The sequence below is a fragment of the Bufo bufo genome, chromosome 4, assembly GCF_905171765.1.
Source record: "Bufo bufo chromosome 4, aBufBuf1.1, whole genome shotgun sequence".
NCBI lineage: Eukaryota > Metazoa > Chordata > Amphibia > Anura > Bufonidae > Bufo > Bufo bufo.
In genome coordinates this window covers 547,690,111-547,715,414 of record NC_053392.1, presented here as the reverse complement: position 1 = coordinate 547,715,414, position 25,304 = coordinate 547,690,111, and the positions used below count along the sequence as shown (strand labels likewise).

At 43.9% G+C, this 25,304-nt stretch overlaps 1 protein-coding gene across 2 annotated transcripts in view; it reads right to left on the bottom strand.

Annotated features, from left to right (window-relative positions):
• Positions 1-25,304, bottom strand: part of C1D (C1D nuclear receptor corepressor) — a 56,242-nt gene that overhangs the window by 16,877 nt on the left and 14,061 nt on the right. For both annotated transcript variants that reach the window (XM_040430058.1, XM_040430060.1), the window contains exons 2-4: positions 24,936-25,082; positions 17,689-17,755; positions 17,552-17,607 (exon numbers count right to left, since the gene is read on the bottom strand). In XM_040430058.1, coding sequence (XP_040285992.1) covers positions 17,552-17,607; positions 17,689-17,755; positions 24,936-25,061 — 249 coding nt within the window. In that variant the 5' untranslated portion in view covers positions 25,062-25,082. The remainder of the gene's footprint in view (positions 1-17,551; positions 17,608-17,688; positions 17,756-24,935; positions 25,083-25,304) is intronic.

Genomic DNA, 25,304 nt, shown 5'->3' with positions numbered 1-25,304 from the left:
GTGTGTTTACTGTTCTGGCATTTTGGGCGGGGCTAAATTGTCAGCAACCCTGTAAAGCCTAAAAGTACTCATTGGAATTTGGGCCCCTTTGCGCACCTAGGCTGCAAAAAAGTGTCACACATGGTATCGCCGTACTCAGGAGAAGTAGGGCAATGTGTTTTGAGGTGTATTTTTTACATATACCCATGCTGGGTGAGATAAATATCTCTGTAAAAGACAACTTTTCCCATTTTTTTTATACAAAGTTGTCATTTTACAGAGATATTTCTCACACACAGTATGGGTATATGTAAAAATACACCCCAAAACACATTGCCCTACTTCTCCTGAGTATGGCGATACCACATGTGTGACGCTTTTTTGCAGCCTAGGTGCGCAAAGGGGCCCAAATTCCAATGAGTACTTTTAGGATTTCACAGGGCATTTTTTACGCATTTGGATTCCAAACTACTTCTTACGCTTTAGGGCCCCTAAAACACAAGTGACCCCATTTTGGAAAGAAGACACCCCAAGGTATTCCGTGAGGGGCATGGCGAGTTCCTAGAATATATTTTTTTTTTGGCACAAGTTAGCGGAAAATGTATTTATTTATTTTTTCTCTTACAAAGTCTCATATTCCACTAACTTGTGACAAAAGTTTTTTTTTTAAATGAACTCGCCATGCCCCTCACAAAATACCTTGGGGTGTCTTCTTTCCAAAATGGGGTCACATATGGGGTATTTATACTGCCCTGGCATTTTAGGGGCCCTATAGCGTGAGAAGAAGTCTGGAATATAAATGTCTAAAAAATTTTACGCATTTGGATTCCGTGAGGGGTATGGCGAGTTCATGTGAGATTTAATTTTTTGTCACAAGTTAGTGGAATATGAGACTTTGTAAGAAAAAAAAATTAAAAAAATAAAATAAAAATCAATTTCCGCTAACTTGTGCCAAAAAAATAAAAAAATCTTCTATGAACTCGCCATGCCCCTCAAAAGTGATCTTTATAGCGCCGCAGCGATTTTACAGTGTTTTTGCAGTGATCAGAAAAAAACTAATTTCTGTCACTGCGGTGGGGCGGACTGAACGCAAGTGTGCGCACAAGATCAGGTCTGATCGGGCGAACACTGCGTTTTTTTGTAGAGCCTATAGAATATGTCCTATTCTTGTCCGCAATTGTGGACAAGAAAAGGCATTTTCTATATAGTTCTGGCAATGTGCGGATCCACAAAATGCGGAAAGCACATTGCCGGTGTCCGTGTTTTGCGGATCCCCAAAACACATACGGACGTCTGAATGGAGCCTTACAGGGGGGTGATCAATGACAGGGGGGTGATCAGGGAGTCTATATGGGGTGATCAGGGGTTAATAAGTGGGGGGGGGGGGGGTGTAGCGTAGTGTGGTGATTGGTGCTACTTTACAGAGCTGCCTGTGTCCTCTGGTGGTCGATCCAAGTAAAAGGGACCACCAGAGGACCAGGTAGCAGGTATATCAGACGCTGTTAACAAAACAGCGTCTAATATACCTTTCAGGGGTTAAAAAAAAAAAAAATCGCATCTACAGCCTGCCAGCGAATGATCACCGCTGGCAGGCTGTAGATCAGCTCGTTTACCTTCCGATCCTGTGAACGCACGCTCCTGTGTGCGCGCGTTCACAGGAAATCTCGCGTCTCGCGAGATGACGCGCCGATGTGTCTAGGAGGAACAAACCGACCGCCCGCAGGACGCATCCCTGCATTAGGCGGTCGGGAGGAGGTTAATGTAATCTTTACTCTTCTATCTAAAGAGTCCTGATCTCCGTTCCAGGACTCTAAGAGAAAACTTTGTAGGATCCTTGGGCCCATCTGACTGCAAGAATTGTGGATGTTAGATGACCCAATAGCGTTATGATGTCCCTGATCGACACTCTTCTGGACTCGCCGAATAGCGATATCCTTTGACACAAGGAAATCTGTTTCTCCCGAGGGAGAAAAGACATAAGGTTGTGGGAGTCTAGTAGTCTAAAAATGTATTTTGTTGGCTGGGAACTAGATCTAATTTCTGTATATTTATTAACCAGCCTAGTTCCACCATTTTCTCCTGGACAATCTTTAGATGTCTCTGAAGATCTCGAAGGGATGGGGCTGCTGGAGAAGCAAAAACCCGGTTACTTCTGCCATGATTTTTGAAAATATTCTGGGGGTTGACGATAGCCCGAAAGGTAGTGTCTGGAACTGAAAGTGACATTTTTGACCTTTTAGAAATATTGCGATTCTGAGACATTTTTTATATCCTCTGTGTATTGGAACATGGTAGTACGCGTCTGAAAGATCCAGTTACCATGTAACAATTGCAAGACAGGAGGTTTACTGTAGATCTGATTTTTTTCCATTCTGAATTTAGTGTAGGTCATATATCTGTTTAGTTCCTTTAGATTGATTATTACTCCGAAAGTCTTGTTTGGTTTCTTTATTAGAAAGATGGGCGAATAAAAACCCCTTCCCTCCTGATCCTTTGAAACTGGGACAATAAGCTGTTTTTGCAAAAGAGACAATATCTCTGATTCTAGGGCCTGCTGTTTTTGTATTTGGCATAATGGTCTGTTGAAAGTGAAGTAATCCGGTGGAGGTGTGTCGAATTTTTAGCTTGTACCTCTTATAGTATTTCTTACCCATAGAAAGGTTGAAATCTTTTCCCAGGCTGAGGAAAACATCTTTAGACTGCCTCCTACCTGAAAGCCTGGTGTCATTGGGCAGGTTTTGTAGTGGATTCAGGGTTAAATAAGAATCCCTTCCCTCTTCCTCTAGAGAGTTGCCATCTTCCTGAGCTCTCCTTTCTCTTCTGATCTGGTCTAGCCTTCCTTTGATTTCGAAAGGAACGGCACTGTTGATAGAATCTTGAATCAGAAGGGAATCCTTTCTTCCTATCTGATGCCTTGTCCAATATATCTTCAAGGACTGAACCAAACAGTCTATCCCCCTCACATGGAATGGAGCATAGACGACTCTTGGAACTGGCATCTCCAGACCATGACCTGAGCAATATAGCTCTTCGTGTGGCATTTGAGAAGGCCGAGGATCTGGCTGAGAGTCTTACTAGGTCTGCTAAGGCGTCAGATAGGAAATTTGCAGCTTGCCTTAAAATGGGAACCAAAGCTAGGATCTCTTCCCTTGGGATCCCTGCTGCCAGGTGCTCTTCTAGTTGCGTTAACCAGACGGATAAAGATCTAGAGGTACAAGTGGCAGCTATACTGGGTCTTAGCATGGCTGTGTTAGTCTCCCATGCACATTTAGGAAGATCCTCACATTCTTTATCCATGGGATCTTTCAACAGGCCCATATCCTCAAAGGGCAGGGACGTCTTTTTCGACATGCGGGCGACAGGGGTATCAATTTTAGGAGTTTTATCCCATAAGGCTGAATCTTCATCAGCAAAGGGATATTTTCGTTTAACCCCTTAAGGACACAGCCTTTTTTACACCTTAGGACCAGGCCATTTTTTGCAAATCTGACCAGAGTCCCTTTAAGTGCTGATAACTTTAAAACACTTTGACTTATCCAGGCCGTTCTGAGATTGTTTTTTCGTCACATATTGTACTTCATGACACTGGTAAAATGAAGTCAAAAAATTATTTTTTTTCGCACCAAAAAATACCTAATTTAAACAAAAATTTGGAAAAATTTAGCAAATTTCAAAGTTTCAGTTTCTCTACTTCTGTAATACATAGTAATACCCCCAAAAATTCTGATGACTTTACATTCCCCATATGTCTACTTCATGTTAGAATTGTTTTGGGAATGATATTTTATTTTTTGGGGATGTTATAAGGCTTAGAAGTTTAGAAGCAAATCTTGAAATTTTTCAGAAATTTACAAAAACTAAATTTTTAGGGACCAGTTCAGGTCTGAAGTCACTTTGCGAGGCTTACATAATAGAAACCACCCAAAAATGACCCCATCTAAGAAACTACACCCCTCAGGTATTCAAAACTGATTTTACATACGTCGTTAACCCTTTAGGTGTTGCACAAGAGTTATTGGCAAATGGGGATGAAATTTGAGAATTTCATTTTTTTGTCTAATTTTCCATTTTAACCCATTTTTTCCACTAACAAAGCAAGGGTTAACAGCCAAACAAGACTGTATCTTTATTGCCCTGACTCTGCCGTTTACAGAAACACCCAATATGTGGCCGTAAACTAATGTACGGCCACACAGCGGGGCGTAGAGTGAAAGGTGCGCCGTTTGGTTTTTGGAGGGCTGATTTTTATGGACCGGTTTATTTACACCGTGTCCTGTTTCAACCCCCCTGATGCACCCCTGGAGTAGAAACTCCCTAAAAGTGACCCCATTTTGGAAACTACGGGATAAGGTGGCATTTTTTTGGGGACTATTTTTAGGGTAAATATGATTTTTGGTTGCTCTATATTACATTTTTGTGAGGCAAGGTTACCAAAAATTTGCCATTAACTGTTGAGGAACACCTAAAGGGTTAATAAAGTTTGTATAATCAGTTTTGAATACCTTGAGGGGTGTAGTTTCTTAGATGGGGTCAGTTTTGGGGAGTTTTTACTCTAGAGTGCATCAGGGGGGCTTCAAAAGGAACATGGTGTCAATAAAAAAGGCCATCAAAATCGGCCTTCCAGAAACCATGTCAGTCCTTTCCTTTTGCGGCCTCCCTTTTTACTGATACAGCAGTTTACGACCACAAATGTGGTGTTTCTGTAAACTGCAGTATCAGGGTAATAAATATTAAGTTTTGTTTGGTTGTTAACCCTTGTTTTGTTACCGGAAAAAACGGATTGAAATGGAAAAGTGCCAAAAATAGCGGTTTTGGCACCGTTTTTTTTTTTTTTTTACCGTGTTAATCTGGGGGGTTAGGTCATGGGATATTTTTATAGAGGAGATTCTTACGGACGCGGCAATACCTAATAAGTCTACTTTTTTTTTACAATTATTTAGGTTTTTGACTATATTATCTTTTTTGATACAAATCTTTTTTTTGGGTATCTCTAAAGTCTAAGGGTCATTTTTTTTTATTTTTTTATCCAATTATCTCATGTGGGGCTCATTTTTTGCGGGATGAGCGGACGGTTTTATTGGCACTATTTTGGGGACTATATGACTTTTTTTTCGCTTGCTATTAAAGTTTTTGTTATGTAAGGTGACAAAAAAATTCTTTTTTTGCACCTATTTATTTTTTATTTTTTTGACCATGTTAATCTGGGGGGTTGGGTAATGGGGTATTTTTATAGAGGAGATTCTTACGGACGCGGCAATACCTAATAAGTCTACTTTTTTTTACAATTATTTAGGTTTTAGACTATATTATCTTTTTTGATACAAATTATTTTTTGGGTATCTCTAAAGTCTAAGGGTCATTTTTAAAAAAAATTTTTATCCAATTATCTCATGTGGGGGGCTCATTTTTTGCGGGAGGAGCGGACGGTTTTATTGGCACTATTATGGGGGCTATATGACTTTTTATGGGGGCTATATGACTTTTTGATCGCTTGCTATTAAACTTTTTATTATGTAAGGTGACCGTGTTAATCTGGGGGGGTTGGTCATGGGGTAGTTTTATAGAGGAGATTATTACCGACGCGGCGATACCTAATATGTCTACTTTTAATAAATTATTTTAGTTTTTTTGGGTGTCTCAGGTCTGAGAACCATTTTTTTTTATCCGATGTCAGTGCTAAATTGGGATATAAATTTAGTACTCCATGGAAGTGTGATACTCCCTGAAGCAACCGTCAATGCAGAGGCCCGGATGATCGGGGCACGTGTCGCACTGAGTAGTCGTGTCCTTCCGTATCCCCCTCCTGCGACACACTCTGCACTTTTTTTGGGTTCGTCCCTTCTTTCCAGTATGGGGGACCACACCTGGAAAGTGTTGGCCAGGGACGATCCGGGCGCCTCCAATTCCCGAGGTACTCCGGCCTGCTCTTTCCCGGTCCGAAAAGATCAGGGCCATGAGGACTGCCTCATAGAACTGGAGGAATGTCCCTGTGCTGCCAGCGCTTCGGGATAGTACAAAAGAGTTGTACATGGCAACCTGCACCAAGTAGACCGCAACTTTTTTGTACCATGCCCGGGTTTTGCGCATGGCATTATATGGCTTGAGGACTTGATCCGAGAGATCAACTCCTCCCATATACCGATTGTAGGCGACGATACAATCGGGCTTGAGGTCCGTTGCCGCGGTACCTCGCACAGGGACAGGGGTGATGCCGTTACCATGAATTGTGGACAGCATAAGGACATCCCTCTTGTCCTTATACCTGACCAGCAACAGGTTTCCAGTGGTAAGGGCACGGGTCTCACCCCTGGGGATAGGTACCTGGAGGGGGTGGGCAGGGAGGCCGCGTTGATTTTTCCGCACGGTCCCACATGCGGACGTGGATCTGGCGGCAAGGGACTGGAACAAGGGGATACTGGTATAAAAGTTATCCACGTAAAGGTGGTAACCCTTATCCAGCAGTGGGTACATAAGGTCCCACACAAGTTTCCCGGTAACACCCAGAGTGGGGGGGACATTCTGGGGGTTGAATCCGGGAATCTCGCCCCTCGTACACACGAAAATTTGTAAGTGTACCCTGAGGTACTCTCACAAATTTTGTATAGCTTCACGCCATACCTCGCCCGCTTGGAGGGCACATACTGGCGGAAAATGAGTCTCCCTTGAACGCAATGAGAGACTCTCAACCGCGACCTCCCTTCCAGGTACAAAGGACTCCATGAATTTGGCCCCAAAGTGATCGATGACCGGCCGTATCTTATACAGACGGTCATGGGCAGGATCACCTCGGGGGGGACATGCTGCATTATCGGGAATAATGCAGACATTCCGGATGGCCTCAAACCGGGGAGCGTGTCATGGCTGTACTGTAAAGTGGGGCTGGTATAGGACGTCCCCACTCCAGTACAGCCTGACACTGGGGTTTTTCGACCAGGCCCATATGCAGCACGAGGCCCCAAAATATCCTCATTTCGGCTGCACTGACCGGCGTCCAGCCACCGGGCCTGGCCAAAAAGGAGCCCGGGTGTTGAGCGACGAACTGTTGGGCGTACAGATTCGTCTGCTCCACCATCAGATTTACCAGTGGGTCACTGAAAAAATGACAAAAAAAGTCATATTCAGTGTAGCCTAAGTGGAAATCTGGATTCCTGATTGGCCTACAAAATCAGGAATCACGGGCTCGTATCGCTCTGGGCTACACCAGACAAGTTTCACCGGCAGGGGGCTCCGGTGGATTTAACTGGTGGGCCGGGAAACCAGTACGAGCCCCAGAGCTGCTCGTACTAGTGTGGGCCACAGGGTCCCTAACATGGCGGTCCCCTTGCTCCGCCTGGCGGCACACCTGGGTGGTCTAGGGTCACACAGCTGTGCTGTGGACCCCAGACACCCTAACTTAGGGTGATGCAATCAAAGTAAGAAAAGTTCAGTAACTAACTTTCCCTTTTTTTCCCTGCCTAAACCAAACTTTCCCTATGCTGTCCCTATGTACCTGATGGGGGGTGCTAGGGCACAGATCGGGTCCTGGGGGCACAGATCGGGTCCTGGGGGTGCTGGCACCGATGGTGGACACACGTGCAGGCAGCTCCTCTCCCCTCCGGCTCCGGAACACAAAAGGAGGAGGAGAGGAGCGCCTGCCTCTTTTGAATTTGGCGCCGGACCGCCCACAGACCAATCGAAAGCGATCCTGAGTGGTGATGTCACCATCACCACTCAGGATCGCTGGATGGTGATTGGTGGGGTGAAATCACACCACCATCACCATCCTGTTCCGGGTTATCGGGTCTTCAGAGACCCGAAACAACCCGGAACGCAGAAAACCGCAGGTCTGAATTGACCTGCGGTTTTCTGCGATCGCATACATGGGGGGGGCACCGGACCCCCCGGCGCATTGCCCCAAGTGCCTGCTCAATGATTTGAGCAGGCACGGGGTTCCGATCACCGCCCGCCGCGCGGCGGTGATCGAAAATACACAGGGCGTACAGGTACGCCCTGTGTCCTTAAGTACCAGGGCACAAGGCGTACCTGTACGCCCCTATGTCCTTAAGAGGTTAAAGGAATTCGGAACTCCATTCTGCTTTTCCAGATCTCTCCATCTTTAGTAATTGTATGGATGAGAGAAAAATTGGGAAATGGGGAAAGATGGGTTAATAAGCACCAAGGAGACTATTAATGGGCAGGAAGGTATGATAGAAGAAGGTGGATATAGGGCACTCTGAGTACCATTCCCAAGGCCGCACCCAAGTAAACTGCGAAGTTTGTGCAGAGATGGGAAAAAAAACAAGAAAAAAAGTGTCTGTATTCCCCTATAGAGCTCAGGTGGTGTCAGAGAAGGGAAGGGAATGGCACAGAGGCGCCAAGAGAGTGGTAATAGTCAAGAGAATAGGTAAAGGTGAAACACTTGAGTAAGCAACAAGACTATTTTATAAATGTGGACTTAACGTATTCTAACAGGTGAATGACGATACTGCAGTGATAAGATGTTAGAATATTAAAATGTTATAGCGAATGGGGGACTTACTTCACCAGGGAGGGAGGTATAGGATGAGCATAAAACACCTATACCCTTCCCCTCCCCCGCCGAGATTGTTCGTCAAATGGTATGAATTTGCCTCCAAGTCCCAAAAGAATGATAACCAGGGTTCCAAGAGGAGAATTCTTTATTGATCAAAAAGCTCAACGCGTTTCGGGGTATATCCCCCTCTCTCAAGAGCAGAATAAAATATAACAGAGGAGTGCACATGGTGATATTATATATATATTAGGGATCGACCGATTATCGGTTTGGCCGATATTATCGGCCGATATTGAGGATTTTGAACGTTATCGGTATCGGCATCAATTTTTGCCGATATACCGATAACGTATGGGGAACACAGAACGCGCTGCTCTCAGCGCTCTCTGTGTTCCCTCCGCAGCACAGGGGAGAAGGAAGCAGCGTCTCCTCCCCCTGTGCTGCTGCCGCTGCCGCCAATGAGGGTGATAGAACATAAGAGGAGGGGCGGGGCTGTGGCCGCTGCGCCACCAATGAAGATAAGCCTCTCATTCATTCATATACAGGAGGCGGGAGCTGGCTGCAGAATCACATAGCCGGCTCCCGACCTCTATGAGCAATAGCTGCGGTCCGCGGTAGTTAACTCCTCAGGTGCCGCGGATCGCAGCTACCGCTGATAGAGGTCGGGAGCCGGCTATGTGATTCTGCAGCCAGCTCCCGCCTCCTGTATATGAATGATCGAGAGACTTATCTTCATTGGTGGCGCAGTGCGCCCCCCCAAGCCCCCCAGTATTAATCATTGGTGGCGCAGTGCGCCCCCCCCCCACCCAGTATTAATCATTGGTGGCAGTGGCCACAGGATCCCCTCTCCCCTGCTCCTCCGATCGGAAGCCCCAGCTGTGTAAGCCTGGGGCTCCGATCGGTTACCATGGCAGCCAGGACGCTATTGAAGCCCTGGCTGCCATGTTCAGCTCCATGCTGCTCTGTGCACTATGCACAGAGCAGCAGGGACAGTGTGAGATCCTATTCACCCTGATAGAGATCTATCAGGGTGAATAGGACAAAGGTTCTAGTCCCTAAGGGGTTAAAGTTAGTAAAAAAAAAAAAAACACAAAAATATTAAGTATAATGAAAAAGATTTATAAAAAAAAATACACATTAACAATAAACAAAAAAAATACACATTAACAATAAACATATTAATTTTCAGCAGATTTGTGTAGGAATTTTTTTTTTTCTCAAAAATGAAAATTCCCAGAATATCGGTATAAATTAATCGGCTATCGGCCTGAAAGTTCACAAATTATCGGTATCGGCCCTAAAAAATCAATATCGGTCGATCCCTAATATATATACACATATACACACACACAAATTTGCCAATTCAACATCAATTGGCCTTTCGAACTATATTATGTGCCTAGTACTTATTAAGATATAATAAACTGAGGAAATTAGCAATGGTAAAGGATCTTAAAAGTAGGATGGGAAGATGTGAGAAATGGAAATGCGTGCGTAGCGTTCCACTGTGGAACGCAATATGAGGGGAGAGAGGCGCAGCCAGCCGCTCAACAGTGCACGGGTATCACAAGAGTCATGATGATAAAAATAGTGTACTAGAATGGACATATATGTATATATAATGGGCACAAAATATAAAGTTTCACTAGTTCATATAAGCAATCACCTTTTTTAGTTGGATAGTTGAATGATAATGCTCTCTAAACAATTAAACTGATCGATGGTACAGTCATGTAATAGATATTTAGGTATAGAATATATATATAGGTATAAGAATATATATATATATATATTATATATATTTATGTATATTGGTATAGATTATATATATATATATATATATATATATATATAAATATATATATAATATAAGGAAATGGTGTGATAAAAATAAATCTTGTTATAAGAAGAAATGTTATATATATATATATATATATATATATATAATAGCAATAAATTGAATATATACATGTAAATGGTAATAAATAATGGTGACAAAAGAAATCTTATAAGATGATATTAATATAATAATTCAATAAATGTATAAAAATATTTTTTTAAAAAATACACATAAATATACGGTAAAAAAACAAACATGAAAATACCTAATAAATATCTATATCTGTCTATCCTACAGAAAACCAAATTTTAGGTAAATCTGTAGCTACACAACCACACCTCACCTTCCGTAGAGCAAGGTCTTAAAAGGAGATGTTGGCACCATCTTGCCCCAAACTTAAACTCATCGACCAACACCACTACCATCACCACTATTGAACCTAGGGGCTTGTTCAAACGTGGACGTAAACGCTGCAAATGGTGTTTCATAATAAGTGATGGTTGAAAAAAAGTAGAGATTACAACCTCAGGCGAGAAAAATCATACTTCATAGCCACATGGACTGCAGCACATCCAATGTAGTGTACCTAACCAATATGTGGGCTGCACCACCCAGGACCTGAGGGACCGTATGAACTCCCACCGTTCTAAAATCACGAAAAAAATACATGAAACACAGTGTCTCAAGACACTTTGCACAAGTCCATTCCGGTGATGCATCTTTCCTGAGCTTAACCCCTGTAGAATGGGTCCCTAAATCCTTTCAACATTTATGCCAAAAATAAATGTATTGGATTTTTCGTTTTAATTCCCTCATTCCCTTTGGTCTTAATGAATCTCTAGAACATAACAACTACTAATGACCCCCCTGACTCATTTCGGCCACCTACCATAAAGAGAAAAACTCTATTCCCCAATGTATTTATAGTTTGATATAATACGGCTTTTTATTGATATCTACAAATTACTATTTATTAGGCATGCTCATGTATTTTTTATATATATTATTAGGTATTTTCATGTTTTTTTTGTGTAAATTTTTTTTTTTTGTATTTAACGGATATATTTATTTATTGAATTATTATATTAATACATCTTAGGGTCCATTCACACGTCCGTTGAGCTGTCCGATTTCTTTCAGGACCCATTGAAAATGAATGGGTACAGAACTGGTCCAGATCTGTTCCGCAAAAAACTGAACAGATCAGGAAAGAAACAACGGACGTGTGAATGGACCCTAATTATGATAAGATTTCTTTTATCACCTTTATTACCATTTACATGTATATACAGTCAGGTCCATAAATATTAGGACATCAACACAATTCTAACATTTGTGGCTCTATACACCACCACAATGGATTTGAAATAAAACAATCAAAATGTGCTTTAACTGCAGACGGTCAGCTTTAATTTGAGGGTATTTAAATCCAAATCAGGTGAACAATGTAGGAATTACAACAGTTTGCATATGTGCCTCCCACTTGTTAGGGGACCAAAAGTAATGGGACAATTGGCTTCTCAGCTCTTCCATGGCCAGGTGTGTGTTATTCCCTCATTATCCCAATTACAATGAGCAGATAAAAGGTCCAGAGTTCATTTCAAGTGTGCTATTTGCATTTGGAATCTGTTGCTGTCAACTCTCAAGATGAGATCCAAAGAGCTGTCACTATCAGTGAAGCAAGCCATGATTAGGCTGCAAAAACAAAACAAACCCATCAGAGAGATAGCAAAAACATTAGGCCTGGCCAAAACAACAGTTTGGAACATTCTTAAAGGGTTTCTATCACTTCGTATGACATAATTAGTTGTCAGACACTAGCGATCTGCTAGTGTCTGCTCTGGCCAACCATCCTACTATAATCACTTGTGGGGCAGCGGTTTTGCTAAAAAACTGACTTTTATAAATATGCTAATGAGCCTCTAGGTGCTATGTGGGCGTCATTAGCACCTAGAGGCTCCGTCTACCTTCATACACAGCCGCTGCCCAGCGCGTCCCTCCAGCCCGCCCATGTCCTCCTCCGTGTGACGCAGCGGACGAGTTCTCGCGCATGCACCGTGCGCGGCTGTATTCGGCGCATTTGAGATCTCAGCTCGGAGCGGTCAGACATTCAATGCGCATGCGCGGCTGTATTCGGCGCATGCGCATTGAATGTCTGACCGCTCCGAGCTGAGATCTCAAATGCGCCGAATACAGCCGCGCACGGCGCATGCGCGAGAACTCGTCCGCAGCGTCACACGGAGGAGGACATGGGCGGGCTGGAGGGACGCGCTGGGCAGCGGCTGTGTATGAAGGTAGACGGAGCCTCTAGGTGCTAATGACGCCCACATAGCACCTAGAGGCTCATTAGCATATTTATAAAAGTTAGTTTTTTAGCAAAACCGCTGCCCACAAGTGATTATAGTAGGATGGTTGGCCAGAGCAGACACTAGCGGATCGCTAGTGTCTGACAACTAATTATGTCATACGAAGTGATAGAAACCCTTTAAAAAGAAGGAACGCACCGGTGAGCTCAGCAACACCAAAAGTCACGGGAGACTACGGAACACAACTGTGGTGAATGACCGAAGAATTCTTTCCCTGGTGAAGAAACACCCTTCAAAACAGTTGGCCAGATCACGAACACTCTTCACCAGAGTGAATACAGAGGGTTCACCACAAGATGTAAACCATTGGTGAGCCTCAAAAACAAACGACATCTAAAAAAAAGCCTTCACAGTTCTGGAACAACATCCTATGGACAGATGAGACCAAGATCAACTTGTACCGGAGTGATGGGAAGAGAAGAGTATGGAGAAGAAAAGGAACCGCTCATGATCCTAAGCATACCACCTCATCAGTGAAGCATGGTGGTGGTAGTGTCATGGCGTGGGCATGTATGGCTGCCAATGGAACTGGTTCTCTTGTATTTATTGATATGTGACTGTTGACAAAAGCAGCAGGATGAATTCTGAAGTACTTCAGGCAATATTATCTGCTCATATTCAGCCAAATGCTTGAGAACTCATTGGACGGCGCTTCACAGTGCAGATGGACAACGACCCAAAGCATACTGCAAAAGCAACCAAAGAGTTTTTTAAGGAAAAAGAAGTGGAATGTTTATGCAATGGCCAAGTCAATCAACCTGACTTGAATCTGATTGAGCATGCATTTCACTTGCCGAAGACAAAACTGAAGGGAAAATGCCCCAAGAACAAGCAGGAACTGAAGACGGTTTGCAGTAGAGGCCTGGCAGAGCATCACCAGGGATGAAACCCAGCGTCTGGTGATGTCCTATGCGTTCCAGACTTCAGGCTGTAATTGACTGCAACAGGATTTGCAACCAAGTATTCAAAAGTGAAAGTTTTGATTTATGATTATTATTCTGATCCATTACTTTTGCTCCCTTTACAACAGGGCTGTGGAGTCGGAGGCAATTTTGGGTACCCGGAGTTGGCAAAAAATGAACCGACTCCGACTCCTACTAGATTTAAATTGAAATAAAATAAAAAAAGCAAGTTTAAATGTCCCAATTCACAAATTTTATATTTAATTACCGTATTTTTCGCCGTATAAGACGTTACCTAGGTTTTTGAGGAGGAAAATAAGAAAAAAAATATTTTGAACCAAAGGTGTGCTTTGAACTAATGGTGGTCTGTGGGTGGCACCGTTATGGGGCCATCTGTGGGTGGCACCGTTATGGGGGCATCATTGTGGGGGCATCTGTGGATGGCACTGCTATGGGGGATCTGTGGATGGCACTGCTATGGGGGATCTGTGGATGGCACTGCTATGGGGGATCTGTGGATGGCACTGCATGGGGGATCTGTGGATGGCACTGCTATGGGGGATCTGTGGATGGCACTGCTATGGGGAGGGGGATCTGTGGATGGCACTGCTATAGGGAGGGGCATCTGTGGATGGCACTGCTATGGGGAGGGGCATCTGTGGATGGCACTGCTATGGGGAGGGGCATCTGTGGATGGCACTGCTATGGGGAGGGGCATCTGTGGATGGCACTGCTATGGGGAGGGGCATCTGTGGATGGCACTGCTATGGGAGGGGCATCTGTGGATGGCACTGCTATGGGGAGGGGCATCTGTGGATGGCACTGCTAAGGGGAGGGGCATCTGTGGGATGGCACTGCTATGGGGAGGGGCATCTGTGGATGGCACAGCTATGGGGAGGGGCATCTGTGGATGGCACTGCTATGGGGAGGGGGCATCTGTGGATGGCACTTATATGGGGTGGGGGCATCTGTGGATGGCACTTATATGGGGTGGGGGCATCTGTGGATGGCACTTATATGGGGTGGGGGCATCTGTGGATGGCACTTATATGGGGTGGGGGCATCTGTGGATGGCACTGCTATGGGGTGGGGGATCTGTGGATGGCATTGCTATGGGGTGGGGGATCTGTGGTTGGCACTGTTATGGGGGATCTGTGGATGACACTGCTATGTGTCATCCACAGATCCCCCTCATACCTGTGTCCCCCAATACACCGGCCCTCCGCTCACCGCAGTATTTCAGACATTAATCCTTAACCGGTAATAAGTTTAACTAAAGCTGGCTCTCCCCTGTTCCCCTGTATCAGTACAGCACTTACTAACAAGCTTCCATAGCAGGCAGAGTTGACGGCAGCAGTAACGTCACTCACTGACGTCGCGCCTGCTTTATTCATAAAGTGGGAGGAGCAGGGTCGGGCCGTTGAATATTAACTTCTCCCTCTTGGTCATCCTAAAGGGGGGGTGAGATTGGGGCACAGAAAGACAGCAGTGCGGCCCCGATCTCCTCAATACTCACTGAGGGGATCAGAGCCGCTCCGAGATGTCGAACTACAACTGCTAGCATTAGGTCACACATGCTGGGAGTTGTAGTTTCACCAACTTAAGTGTTAAACAATTAACCTGTTAAGGAAAGCCTTTTTCACCGGCTCTCGGTGTGCCGTTGTTATAACGCAGCCAGTGAAGGTGAACAGCTCCTCCTGTCAGGCCGCTGGCGGGTTATAGGCTACTTTCACACTAGCGTTCGGAGCGGATCCGTCTGATGTTTCATCAGACGGATCCGCTCCGATAATGCAGACGTTCGCATCCGTTCAGAAACGGATGCGTCTGCATTAAAACTTAGAAAATTTTCTAAGTGTGAAAGTTTGTCCTGAGCGGATCCGTTCAGACTTTCCATTGAAAGTCAATGGGGAACGGAATCCGCTTGAAGATTGAGCATATTGTGTCAACTTCACGCGGATCCGTCCCCATTGACTTACATTGTATAGTCTGGACGGATCCGCTCGGCCTCCGCACGTGGCCAAGGCGGACACCCGAACGCGCAAGCAGCCTTCCGGTGTCCGCCTCACTGAGCGGAGGCGGAGGCTGAACGCTGGCAGACGGAGGCATACTCAGTGGATCCGCCTCCACTGAGAATGCATTGGGGCCAGACGGATTGCGTTTCGGGGCCGCTCGTGAGCCCCTTCAAACGGTGCGCACGAGCGGACACCCGAACGCTAGTGTGAAAGTAGCCTAACTGCTTTACTGTCCGTGTCACCAGCCTGCACACAAAGTACGCAATCCCCTCTCATTCTGTAACTTGAGCTCGCCTCTGATTAGTGGTGGGAGTTGGTCTGGCCTTCTGTTCTCAACCCTGGCTGTGATTGGCTATGACTCCCTTCCAAACAGACTTCTCTTCCCAGACCCGGCACCTGTGATCAGTTTTATGGAAACCTGGTGTAGGACCTGCGAGCCTCTATTGGCTGATAAGGGACATGGGACCGTGGGTATGGCAGTTAGGATTTAAAGGGAACCTGTCATCAGCTTTATGGCTGATCTCACTGAGGGCAGCATAAAATAGTGACAGAAATGCTGATCTAGGGTGTGTCACTCATTAGCTAAATGTAAGGGTTGCTGAGAACCAGCATCATAATCATTGCAGCCCAGGCCTGGAAAAGAGTCAAATCTAACTGAGAAGAGTCCTGGTTATTTATAATCTCCTGCTCCCTCACCGATCTGCTGATGGTTGGCAGTTCTCATCCTAGAGAGAAAGGGACAAAACTAGGTAGAAGACTGTCAGCCATCAGCAGTGGGCAGGAGAGCAGGAATTCATGAATAACCAGGACTCTTCTCAGGTGCCGTGACTCTTTTACAGGCCCAGTCTGCAATGACTGTGATGTTGGCAACCACTTACTTTTAACAATTAAATGACAGACCGCTGAATCAACTCACCTGTCTCTACTTTATGCTGCCGTTAGTATGGGCAGCATAAAGTTGAGACAGTTTCCCTTTAAGTGAAAGGCAGCAGGTAATTTTTTGGAGTATCTTGGGAACGGTATGTCCTAGAGAAGCGAGACCCCCCAACAAGTTTTCTTTCCTGGTAGCAAGGGATGTGTATACCAAGTTTCGTTTAAATGGATGGTTGCGTTTTTGAGTTTTCGCGGAACATACACACAGATATACGTCCTTTTTTATATATATAGAAGATGTAATCCCATCAAGGGACCTTCATTTAACTTTCTTTTTTGTTACAATATACCGGCATACTAAGGTCATGTTACATCTCCGGCATGCCTGATCCAGCGCGCTGTTGCGGTATAAATGCTGGATGCCGACTGGACAAAAAAAAAACCTCTACATGAAGAGGCATTTTTCCGGCAAAACACAGCATTTATGCCGGAAAGCAGCCGCATCAACGCCAGATCTCATTATATTCATAAAGGGTTAACTTCTGCTAGCTGTGGATATCGTACTTTCACTTTGTGCTGGTCATCTAATAACCATTATCTCTAATTAACTAATAGCTCACAAACACTTCTTTAAGCCCAATTCTTATCAGTAATATAATAAAAGCTATAATGAGTATTAGGAGGTCAGAGATCAGCGATAGGAGCCATCTAGCTGAGCTGTTACAGTAAAAACTCAAAGCCTGCTACTGGAGAATCTAAATGCTATACAGAGAAAGGGGTTCAAATTTTTTTAATAATCAATTGAAAAATTTTTTTTTAGCTCAAAAGCAGTACAATGCAATAATAAAAAAAAATGTGTCCCAAAGGTGTCAATAGCCTAGATCAAGGATGTCTCCATAGTGATGCCAGCCACGGTGATCAGACTTGAGCATAGCACCCAGAGAGTTAATGCTGAGAGAAGGCCATGGCGCCACTACCTTCTCAACAGCTGGATCAGGGGGGGTCCCGGGTTAGGTCATCAGTATTAAAATTTTGAAAAACCCTTTAACTTAAACGGCTTTTCTTACCAGCTCTCCTTTGACTGCATGCTCCTTAGGATTAACCCCTTGAGTCGTCAGGTATACTAAATAAAAAGAAATAAAGAATGTAAGCACCTTCCCTCTCCATCCTTTCCATTATCAGCACCACTGAGAGCAGTACTTACTCCAGAAGAGAGAATTTAAGGTGTATGCAGATGCCAAATCTAACTTTGCTTGTTCCAGTGGGTCTATCTGCAAAAGAGAAACAACGACGTAATGCATGAACTGCAGACCTTCTCCATATCCCACAGTAAAAGGGCTATTAAAAAGGTGCTTTGCCAGGGAGCTTATGAAACGCGTCAATGGAATAACACTAAGCATTTATTTATAAGTGCTGTGATGGCCTGCGCCTCCGCTGGACGATTTCCTAAGACCCAGGGTGTTCCTATGACATCCCACAGGCCTGATGTGGTTGAGCACTATATGTCAGCACTGGAAAGACAGGAAATGAGTTGACCATAAACACCAGAGCTGGAACACATAGTCCACTGAAGAGCGTGTGCGAGCCAAGGAGATTTTATTGGCCCTCAGGGTGAATAAAAGTCTGTTGGCTGAGCGCGCCTCCATGACATGTGGTGGAGGATTCCAGGGGAAGAAGTGTGCAGGGAGGTGGTCATAGATAAAAATCTGCAGCACAGCCACTTAAAGGAGTTATCCCATGACTAATGTAAAAAATTAAAATCAGACATCATATAGTACATGACAATCTCCTTCTAACAAAGCTAGAACCAGCCCTGTACCTCACATGGATCAGAGATCTCCCTATTCATTGCTCTGCTAGATTTATATCAAGCTGACAGCTCAAGGGGAGTGTCTTTTCTGCTGCAGCTCAAGGGGCGTGTCCATGCTCTCCCTATCACAGCTCAGGAGGCGTGTCTCAGCTCCCCCTATCACAGCTCAGGAGGCAGATGAAGGATGAAACTGGGCATGTGCGGCCATCTCAGCGAGCCGGACAAAGAAATAAGAAAAAACAAACAGCAGGTGGTGCTATACAGATACATTTTATTGAATAACTCAGTGGCTAGGCAAAATTTTTTATAACATGCAATTACAAAAGTATTCAGATCCAGGGGCTGGTTTAAAAACTGAAGAATATTTTTCATGGGGCAACACCTTTAATGGCTAAATATTTCACATAAAAATTGTGAAATCACTGGGGAACTTTTCAAGTTCATACAACCAGTGCAGTTGAAAGTTTTACTTTAAAGGGGTTGTCCATGAAAAATATTCATCAAAATTTTGTATAGTCATTCAATAAAATGTATGTGTATAGAGCCACTTGCTGTTTTATTTGTTTTCTTATTTCTCTATCCACCTCAATGACGCGGGCGCACATGCTCAGCTCCATTCTTAACCCTTAGTGACCACCCATACGTGTTTTTACGGCGGTCACCTAAGGGGCCTTAGGCTGGGCCGCCGCGTTTTTACGGCGGCCCAGTTTAAGCGCCGCGCGGCTCCCCCGTGCAGCGGGGAGCGTGGACCTGGCTCTCACATGAGAGCCGGGTCCCTGCTCTAACAGCCCGGAACGGCAGGAGTGCCGATCCGGGCTGTTTAACCCTTTACATGCCGGGCGCAATGGCGCCCGCTGCATGTAAAGTGGTGACAGAGGGAGCGGACTCCCTCTGTCTCCCATCAGGCACCCCGAAAATGCGATCGCGGGGTGCTGATGTGCTGGGAAGCTTACCTTGCTTCCGATGAGGGCCCGAGCCTGTCTTCAGTTACTTCCAGCAGGCTGTGCCTCTCTGGCGCAGCCTGCTGGTCAATGTTCGAATAGCATTGCTATTGAAATGCAATGAATTATAGAGATAATGCATTACATTTTAAAAGCAATCAAAATACTGTATATTATAGTCCCCTTGTGGGACTATTAAGTAGTAAAAAAATAGAAAAAAAATACACATTTATTAAATAAAAAAAAATTCCATAAAATAAAAAAATATGCCTTTTTTTCCATTGAAAATACGCTTTTCAATGAAAAAAATTGCAAAAAGAAAATATCCCCCATATGTTTGGTATTGCCGCGTCCGTAACGACCGGGACTACATAAATATTACATAAATTATCCCCTATGGTGAACGCCGTAAAAAATAAAAAATAAAAAAAGACAGAATTTTGAATTTATTCTTAGTTTCCACCGAAAAAAAACGTAATAGCAAGCGATCAAAAAGCGGCATTTACTCCAAAATCATACCCATGAAAAATACAAGTTGTCTTTCAAAAATCAAGCCCTCACACAATTCCATATAAAAAAATAAAAAAAAAAGTTATGGGTCTTGTGAAGTGGCAATGCAAAATAATTTTTGGGGTTAATAAAAGGTGTTTTATTGCAAAACTGTAATCGTACTGACCCAGAGAATAAAGATATTATGTTATTTGTACCGAAAAATGAACGCCAAAAAATGTATAATGTAAAAACGCAGTGGCAGTATTGCTATTTTTTCCCCATCTCCCTCCCAGAAAGAGTTAATAAAAGTTAATCAGAAAGTTATGTGTACCCCAAAATGGCGCCATTAAAAACTACAACTTGTCCCGTAAAAAACAAGCCCTCATAAAGCTATATAGATGAAAAAATAAAAAAGTTATAGCTCTTGGAACGAGACCATAAAAAAAGGAAGAAAAACGCTTGGTCATAAAGGCCCAAACAGGCTTGGTCACTAAGGGGTTAAACTGCCTCCTAAGCTGTCATGGGGGGAGAAATGCAGCAGAAAGGACACCCCCCCCCCTCCCACCAGAGCTGCTGCAAAAAGAACACAGCCCCTAAGCAAATAAAGCCACCAGTAAGAGAACTACCAGCCTGCTTACATCACATAATTAACCACAAATTGTTGTGCGAGTGCCTCTTTGTTATAACTGGAATACCCCTCTAATAGGCCTTTAGACCTGATGAAGCTTGTGTACTTAGAAAATTTTTAGACTAGCTTTCTAATACTTTTTGAAATGGATAGTAAAATGAGCATTGTTTTAATTTATCAGTCCAGTTTTTTTTTTTGGGGGGGGGGGGGGGATAAATTATTAATCAATTTATATTTCTGCTTATAGAAGCAGGTTGAAACAAAAACAGCTATTCTGGTACTGTGTTTTTACTATTTATTTAATAGTTTATTATTTTTTTAGCTTGTTCACCTTGCGGGAAAACTAACATGTTAATTTTATAGCACAGGCGGATATTGCGGCAGTGCCAATTCATTTTTTTTTATTATTATTCTTTCTTTTTCCACAAAGAAAAAAATCCTTGTGTAAGGCAAAGTTTTTTTTTGTTTTTTTTTTAATTAGGACTATTTTGAATTTTTCTATACACTATTTAACTTCTAAAAAATTTTTTTATTCCCAATAAGTGATCATTTAACTGCTTAGATAATACACTCAAACACTCTTGCATTGCAGTGTATCAGGTCTGTCATTCATGTGACCATACGTATTTTGCAGTCCGCAAAATACAGATACCGTCCGTGTGATGTCCGCAAGGACTCAATGACATCAATGGTTCTGAGGTCCGCATTTGCAGCCAAGAATAGGGCATGTTCTATCCTTTGCAGAACGGACACACAGATGATCCTTGTGCTTTCCGCATCCGTAGGTCCATTCTGCAAAAGATGGAACATGCCCTATTCTTGGCCGCAAATGTGGACCACGGACGTCGATGGGTCCACAAAACATGCGGACGTCATACAGACGGTATCTGTATTTTGTGGACTGCAAAATATATACGGTAGTGTGAATAAACTTTAAGGGCGAGTCCGCACATACGTTTTTACACTTTTGCACCAAATTTTTTTCAGTGCATTTTCTACTGTATAAACACAAGCTCCAAATGTTAGCTGAGGGTCTATGGAAACTATGAAACTCAGAACACACAAGCATTTATTTGCTATTGCCATTTTATTTGTTTTTTTTTTTTAGGTGGTGTTTTATGTCTTACTGGCTGTTTTTCAAAAAAGCAACATGCTGTAGCTCTTGGCAGGTTTTTTCCAGGTGTTTTTACATCACCTTATCTATAGGGGAAAACGTTAGTGAGCAAATACTCTTTGCAAAAAAGGCCACATAAAAACTGCAAAAGTAACAGGTGGCAAAAAAAATTCTAATTTGAGTGTATAGGGACCCCAAGGGCCATTTTTAACATTTCTTCTGGTAGGTCTCCATTAAGAAACTCCACTTCTGATTGCATTGTACTGAATGAATATTTTACATATCAAATTCTGTTCATCAGAGATATTTGGCAAAAGGCCACTCAGTACATTCAGCGCGGAGCGTTACTGACACCATCAGGCGTACCCAACAATCAAAGGTTCATCAAAGAAAACCCTGCTTATTGCTTATAGAGAATGCCTTTTGCCCAACACAGCGGCAATTCTGATAGCGATGGGCACATTTCTCATAGGAAAAAAAAAGCAAAGATCAGAGGAATATTATAATGCATTAGGAGTTCGCAGGACCGGTAAATATTTTACCATCAAATTGGAATTTACCGTCACCTCTTCGGCCTCAAAGATGTTCGACTGTTAGCAGAATAATCTGCTGAGCTCAGCGTAAAGGGGTTATCCAGTAATGGACGCTGTCTTACATTTACAATGGCCCAGGATATGCCAAAGATATGGAGAGGCCGGCGCCTCTTCACAATTTTGGTGGATCCACCGCCAGCGACAGGGGTTATTAAGACCGGCATCTAAAATGCTGGTCTTAATAAATGACCCCCAATAAACCTACAAATGAATGACAGAAGTATACAGGACATAAACTTGGCCAAACGGTTTTCTGCATGTTCCAAAACAAACACGCCCATAGAATTCCTGCAGAGAAAATAGGGGTCAACTTTCTGCTGATCTGTTCCACTGGCTGGGGACACCAAGGCACTAGGGCTTATAGGGAACCTAGTCACCGTGAAAATGCGAAATAATCCGCAGGCAATACGTTATAGAGCAGGAGGTGCTGAGCAGATGAAATGAAGAAATGAATGTTGCGATATTGTATATTTTCTATGCTTTGTGTTCCATTAAAGCAGAACTGCTTGGTGATGTATGCTGAGCTATGTGAGAGGAGGTTATAACAGAGAAAGGAAAGCTGAGCTACGTGAGAGGAGGTTATAACAGAGAAAGGAAAGCTGAGCTACGTGAGAGGAGGTTATAACAGAGAAAGGAAAGCTGAGCTACGTGAGAGGAGGTTATAACAGAGAAAGGAAAGCTGAGCTACGTGAGAGGAGGTTATAACAGAGAAAGGAAAGCTGAGCTACGTGAGAGGAGGTTATAACAGAGAAAGGAAAGCTGAGCTACGTGAGAGGAGGTTATAACAGAGAAAGGAAAGCTGAGCTACGTGAGAGGAGGTTATAACAGAGAAAGGAAAGCTGAGCTACGTGAGAGGAGGTTATAACAGAGAAAGGAAAGCTGAGCTACGTGAGAAGGAAGGAAGAAACAGAGGAAATCCCAACAGAACTCCTAGGAAAAACAGTGAGAGTCCCGCTCTTGGATAGCATATGTATAAATACCTACATATGTTTGTTATATATCTTGTTAAAGAGAAATTCCTCTTTCCTTTATAAATCTCATCTACACGCTGAGGAAATTTTGCGCGAGGAAACTGACCTACTCTGCAGATTTTAAAAACCACAGCAAGTCATTTTCCTTTGCTGATTTCACCATTTTCAGTGAATAGGGGGTTAAATCTGCCATGAACCTATAGCAAAATCTGTGAGTAATGGTCCTTTTACATGGACCGATTAGCTGTCACATTATTGGGGAAGAGCATTGGTATAAACACTCGTTCCTGATAAGAAGCTCCGCCCCTCACCAGGAGCAGCTCCAGACTGAACAGCACACTGTGGGTACAGGACCTGTGCTGACATCAGTCATGTGATCAGCCATGTGTGGGAGGAACTGTGTGTGTAATGGGCACCTGGCAGCGCTGTGTATGTAATGGGCAACTGGCAGCGCTGTGTATGTAATGGGCACCTGGCAGCGCTGTGTATGTAATGGGCACCTGGCAGCGCTGTGTATGTAATGGGCACCTGGCAGCGCTGTGTATGTAATGGGCAAGTAGCTGTGTGTGTAATGGGCAAGTAGCAAAGCTGTGTACTTAATGGGCACGTAGCTGTGTATGGAATGTGTATATAGTAAAGCTGTGTAATGATCATGTATTAGAGCTGAGTGTGTAATGGGCATGTAGCAGAGCTACATATTGAGCTTTGTTATTGGTAAGGAGGCTGCCAATTTGTCAATTTGGATGAGCTGCCAGGCCTTTCACTGCGCCACGCTGAGACCACTGTAGGGAATGCCTGTGCAGTGGCGCCGCCATCTTCACCAATAATGCCAGTGGAGTGGCGGCTTGAGGTGGTAAGTAACCTCTTGTAAGAGGTGCTGTGGACAATGCAGGCACTAGTAGATCTATAGGCCCCAGCGTGGGGTGACTGGGCCCAGGTGAATGCGGAGCAGGAAATTGACAGTTATAGCCAAAGAATTACAGAATAGTCTTGGGAGCACCGTTTATGGCTTTGTTATGAGGGCACTACATAAAAAATCATCACGTCTGACTCTATAATGGGCACTGTGTATGGCCATGTCGTGTGGGCACTGTGTGTGGCAGTGTCGTGTGGGCACTGTGTGTGGCAGTGTCGTGTGGGCACTGTGTATGGCAGTGTCGTGTGGGCACTGTGTATGGCAGTGTCGTGTGGGCACTGTGTATGGCAGTGTCGTGTGGGCACTGTGTATGGCAGTGTCGTGTGGGCACTGTGTATGGCAGTGTTATGGCAGCAGTGACCTTATGTTTAGTGTACGATGTTTAATAAATTTAAAATTGTCTACATTTGCTATTTGCACATGGGCGACATTACAGAGGAGACTAGTAATGGTTTCCCTGCATAGATGGAAAACTTATAACGTTATGTAGGCCTATGTATTATATGAATTACCACAAAAAAAACTCCTCAAAAATGCTAAGAGGAGTATTTTTTCTCTTCTGAAACAAAATGCAGTGCGACCTCTGGCTGAAACAATGATCCCAGAATCGTTCACTTGTTCCCATACAGCAGAGATGATTGCTGAATGTAAGTGCAGCAGTGATCGGGAGCCTCTGCTTAGTCTGTCAGATATTAGTCCCGTGTAGAAGGACACGTAGATCTTGCAGAGGATATGTGATGAAATTCAGAGGCGACTTTGTGTGGACCTACACTTTGAGATGAAGGCTGCAGAGAGAAAAGGGACATGTGGGAGGCAGAGCGGAGGACAGGAGCAGTGGGGAACAGGTAAGTATGAATCTCCCGTTTATGGAGGCTGGCCGGGGGCACTTGCAAAAAAGGAATTACTCCCGGAGAACCCTTTTAAACTGTAAATTAGCAAAACCCATTTTCTTCAAATTACTGATTCTCATAATGTTCAGGACTTACTTTCTGGAGAAGCTCCGACCTGGATACTGATATCATTTTGTTCAACATGTCATCAACAGTAGAAACTGAGTCATTGAAGGCCACCAGATACTCATGGATTTCCATGGGATAGTCCTCCGTCGTCATGTCTGCGTTACCTGTGTTCTCCTGAGTGAATAAGAGAGCAAGTGGGTTAATTGAAAAAAAAAAAAAAAAAAACAATGCCACGTTAGTGCAATGGAGCGACAATCTGTGCATCCTTCGTGCTCTTCATCCACCTGAGATGACCACTGGAAATTGAATTGAAAAGTGGTCTTCTGGAGGGGGAGGGGGGGAGCCTTCTTAAAGAAGATTATCAGCATGCATCATACATGGTGGAAATAAAGATTG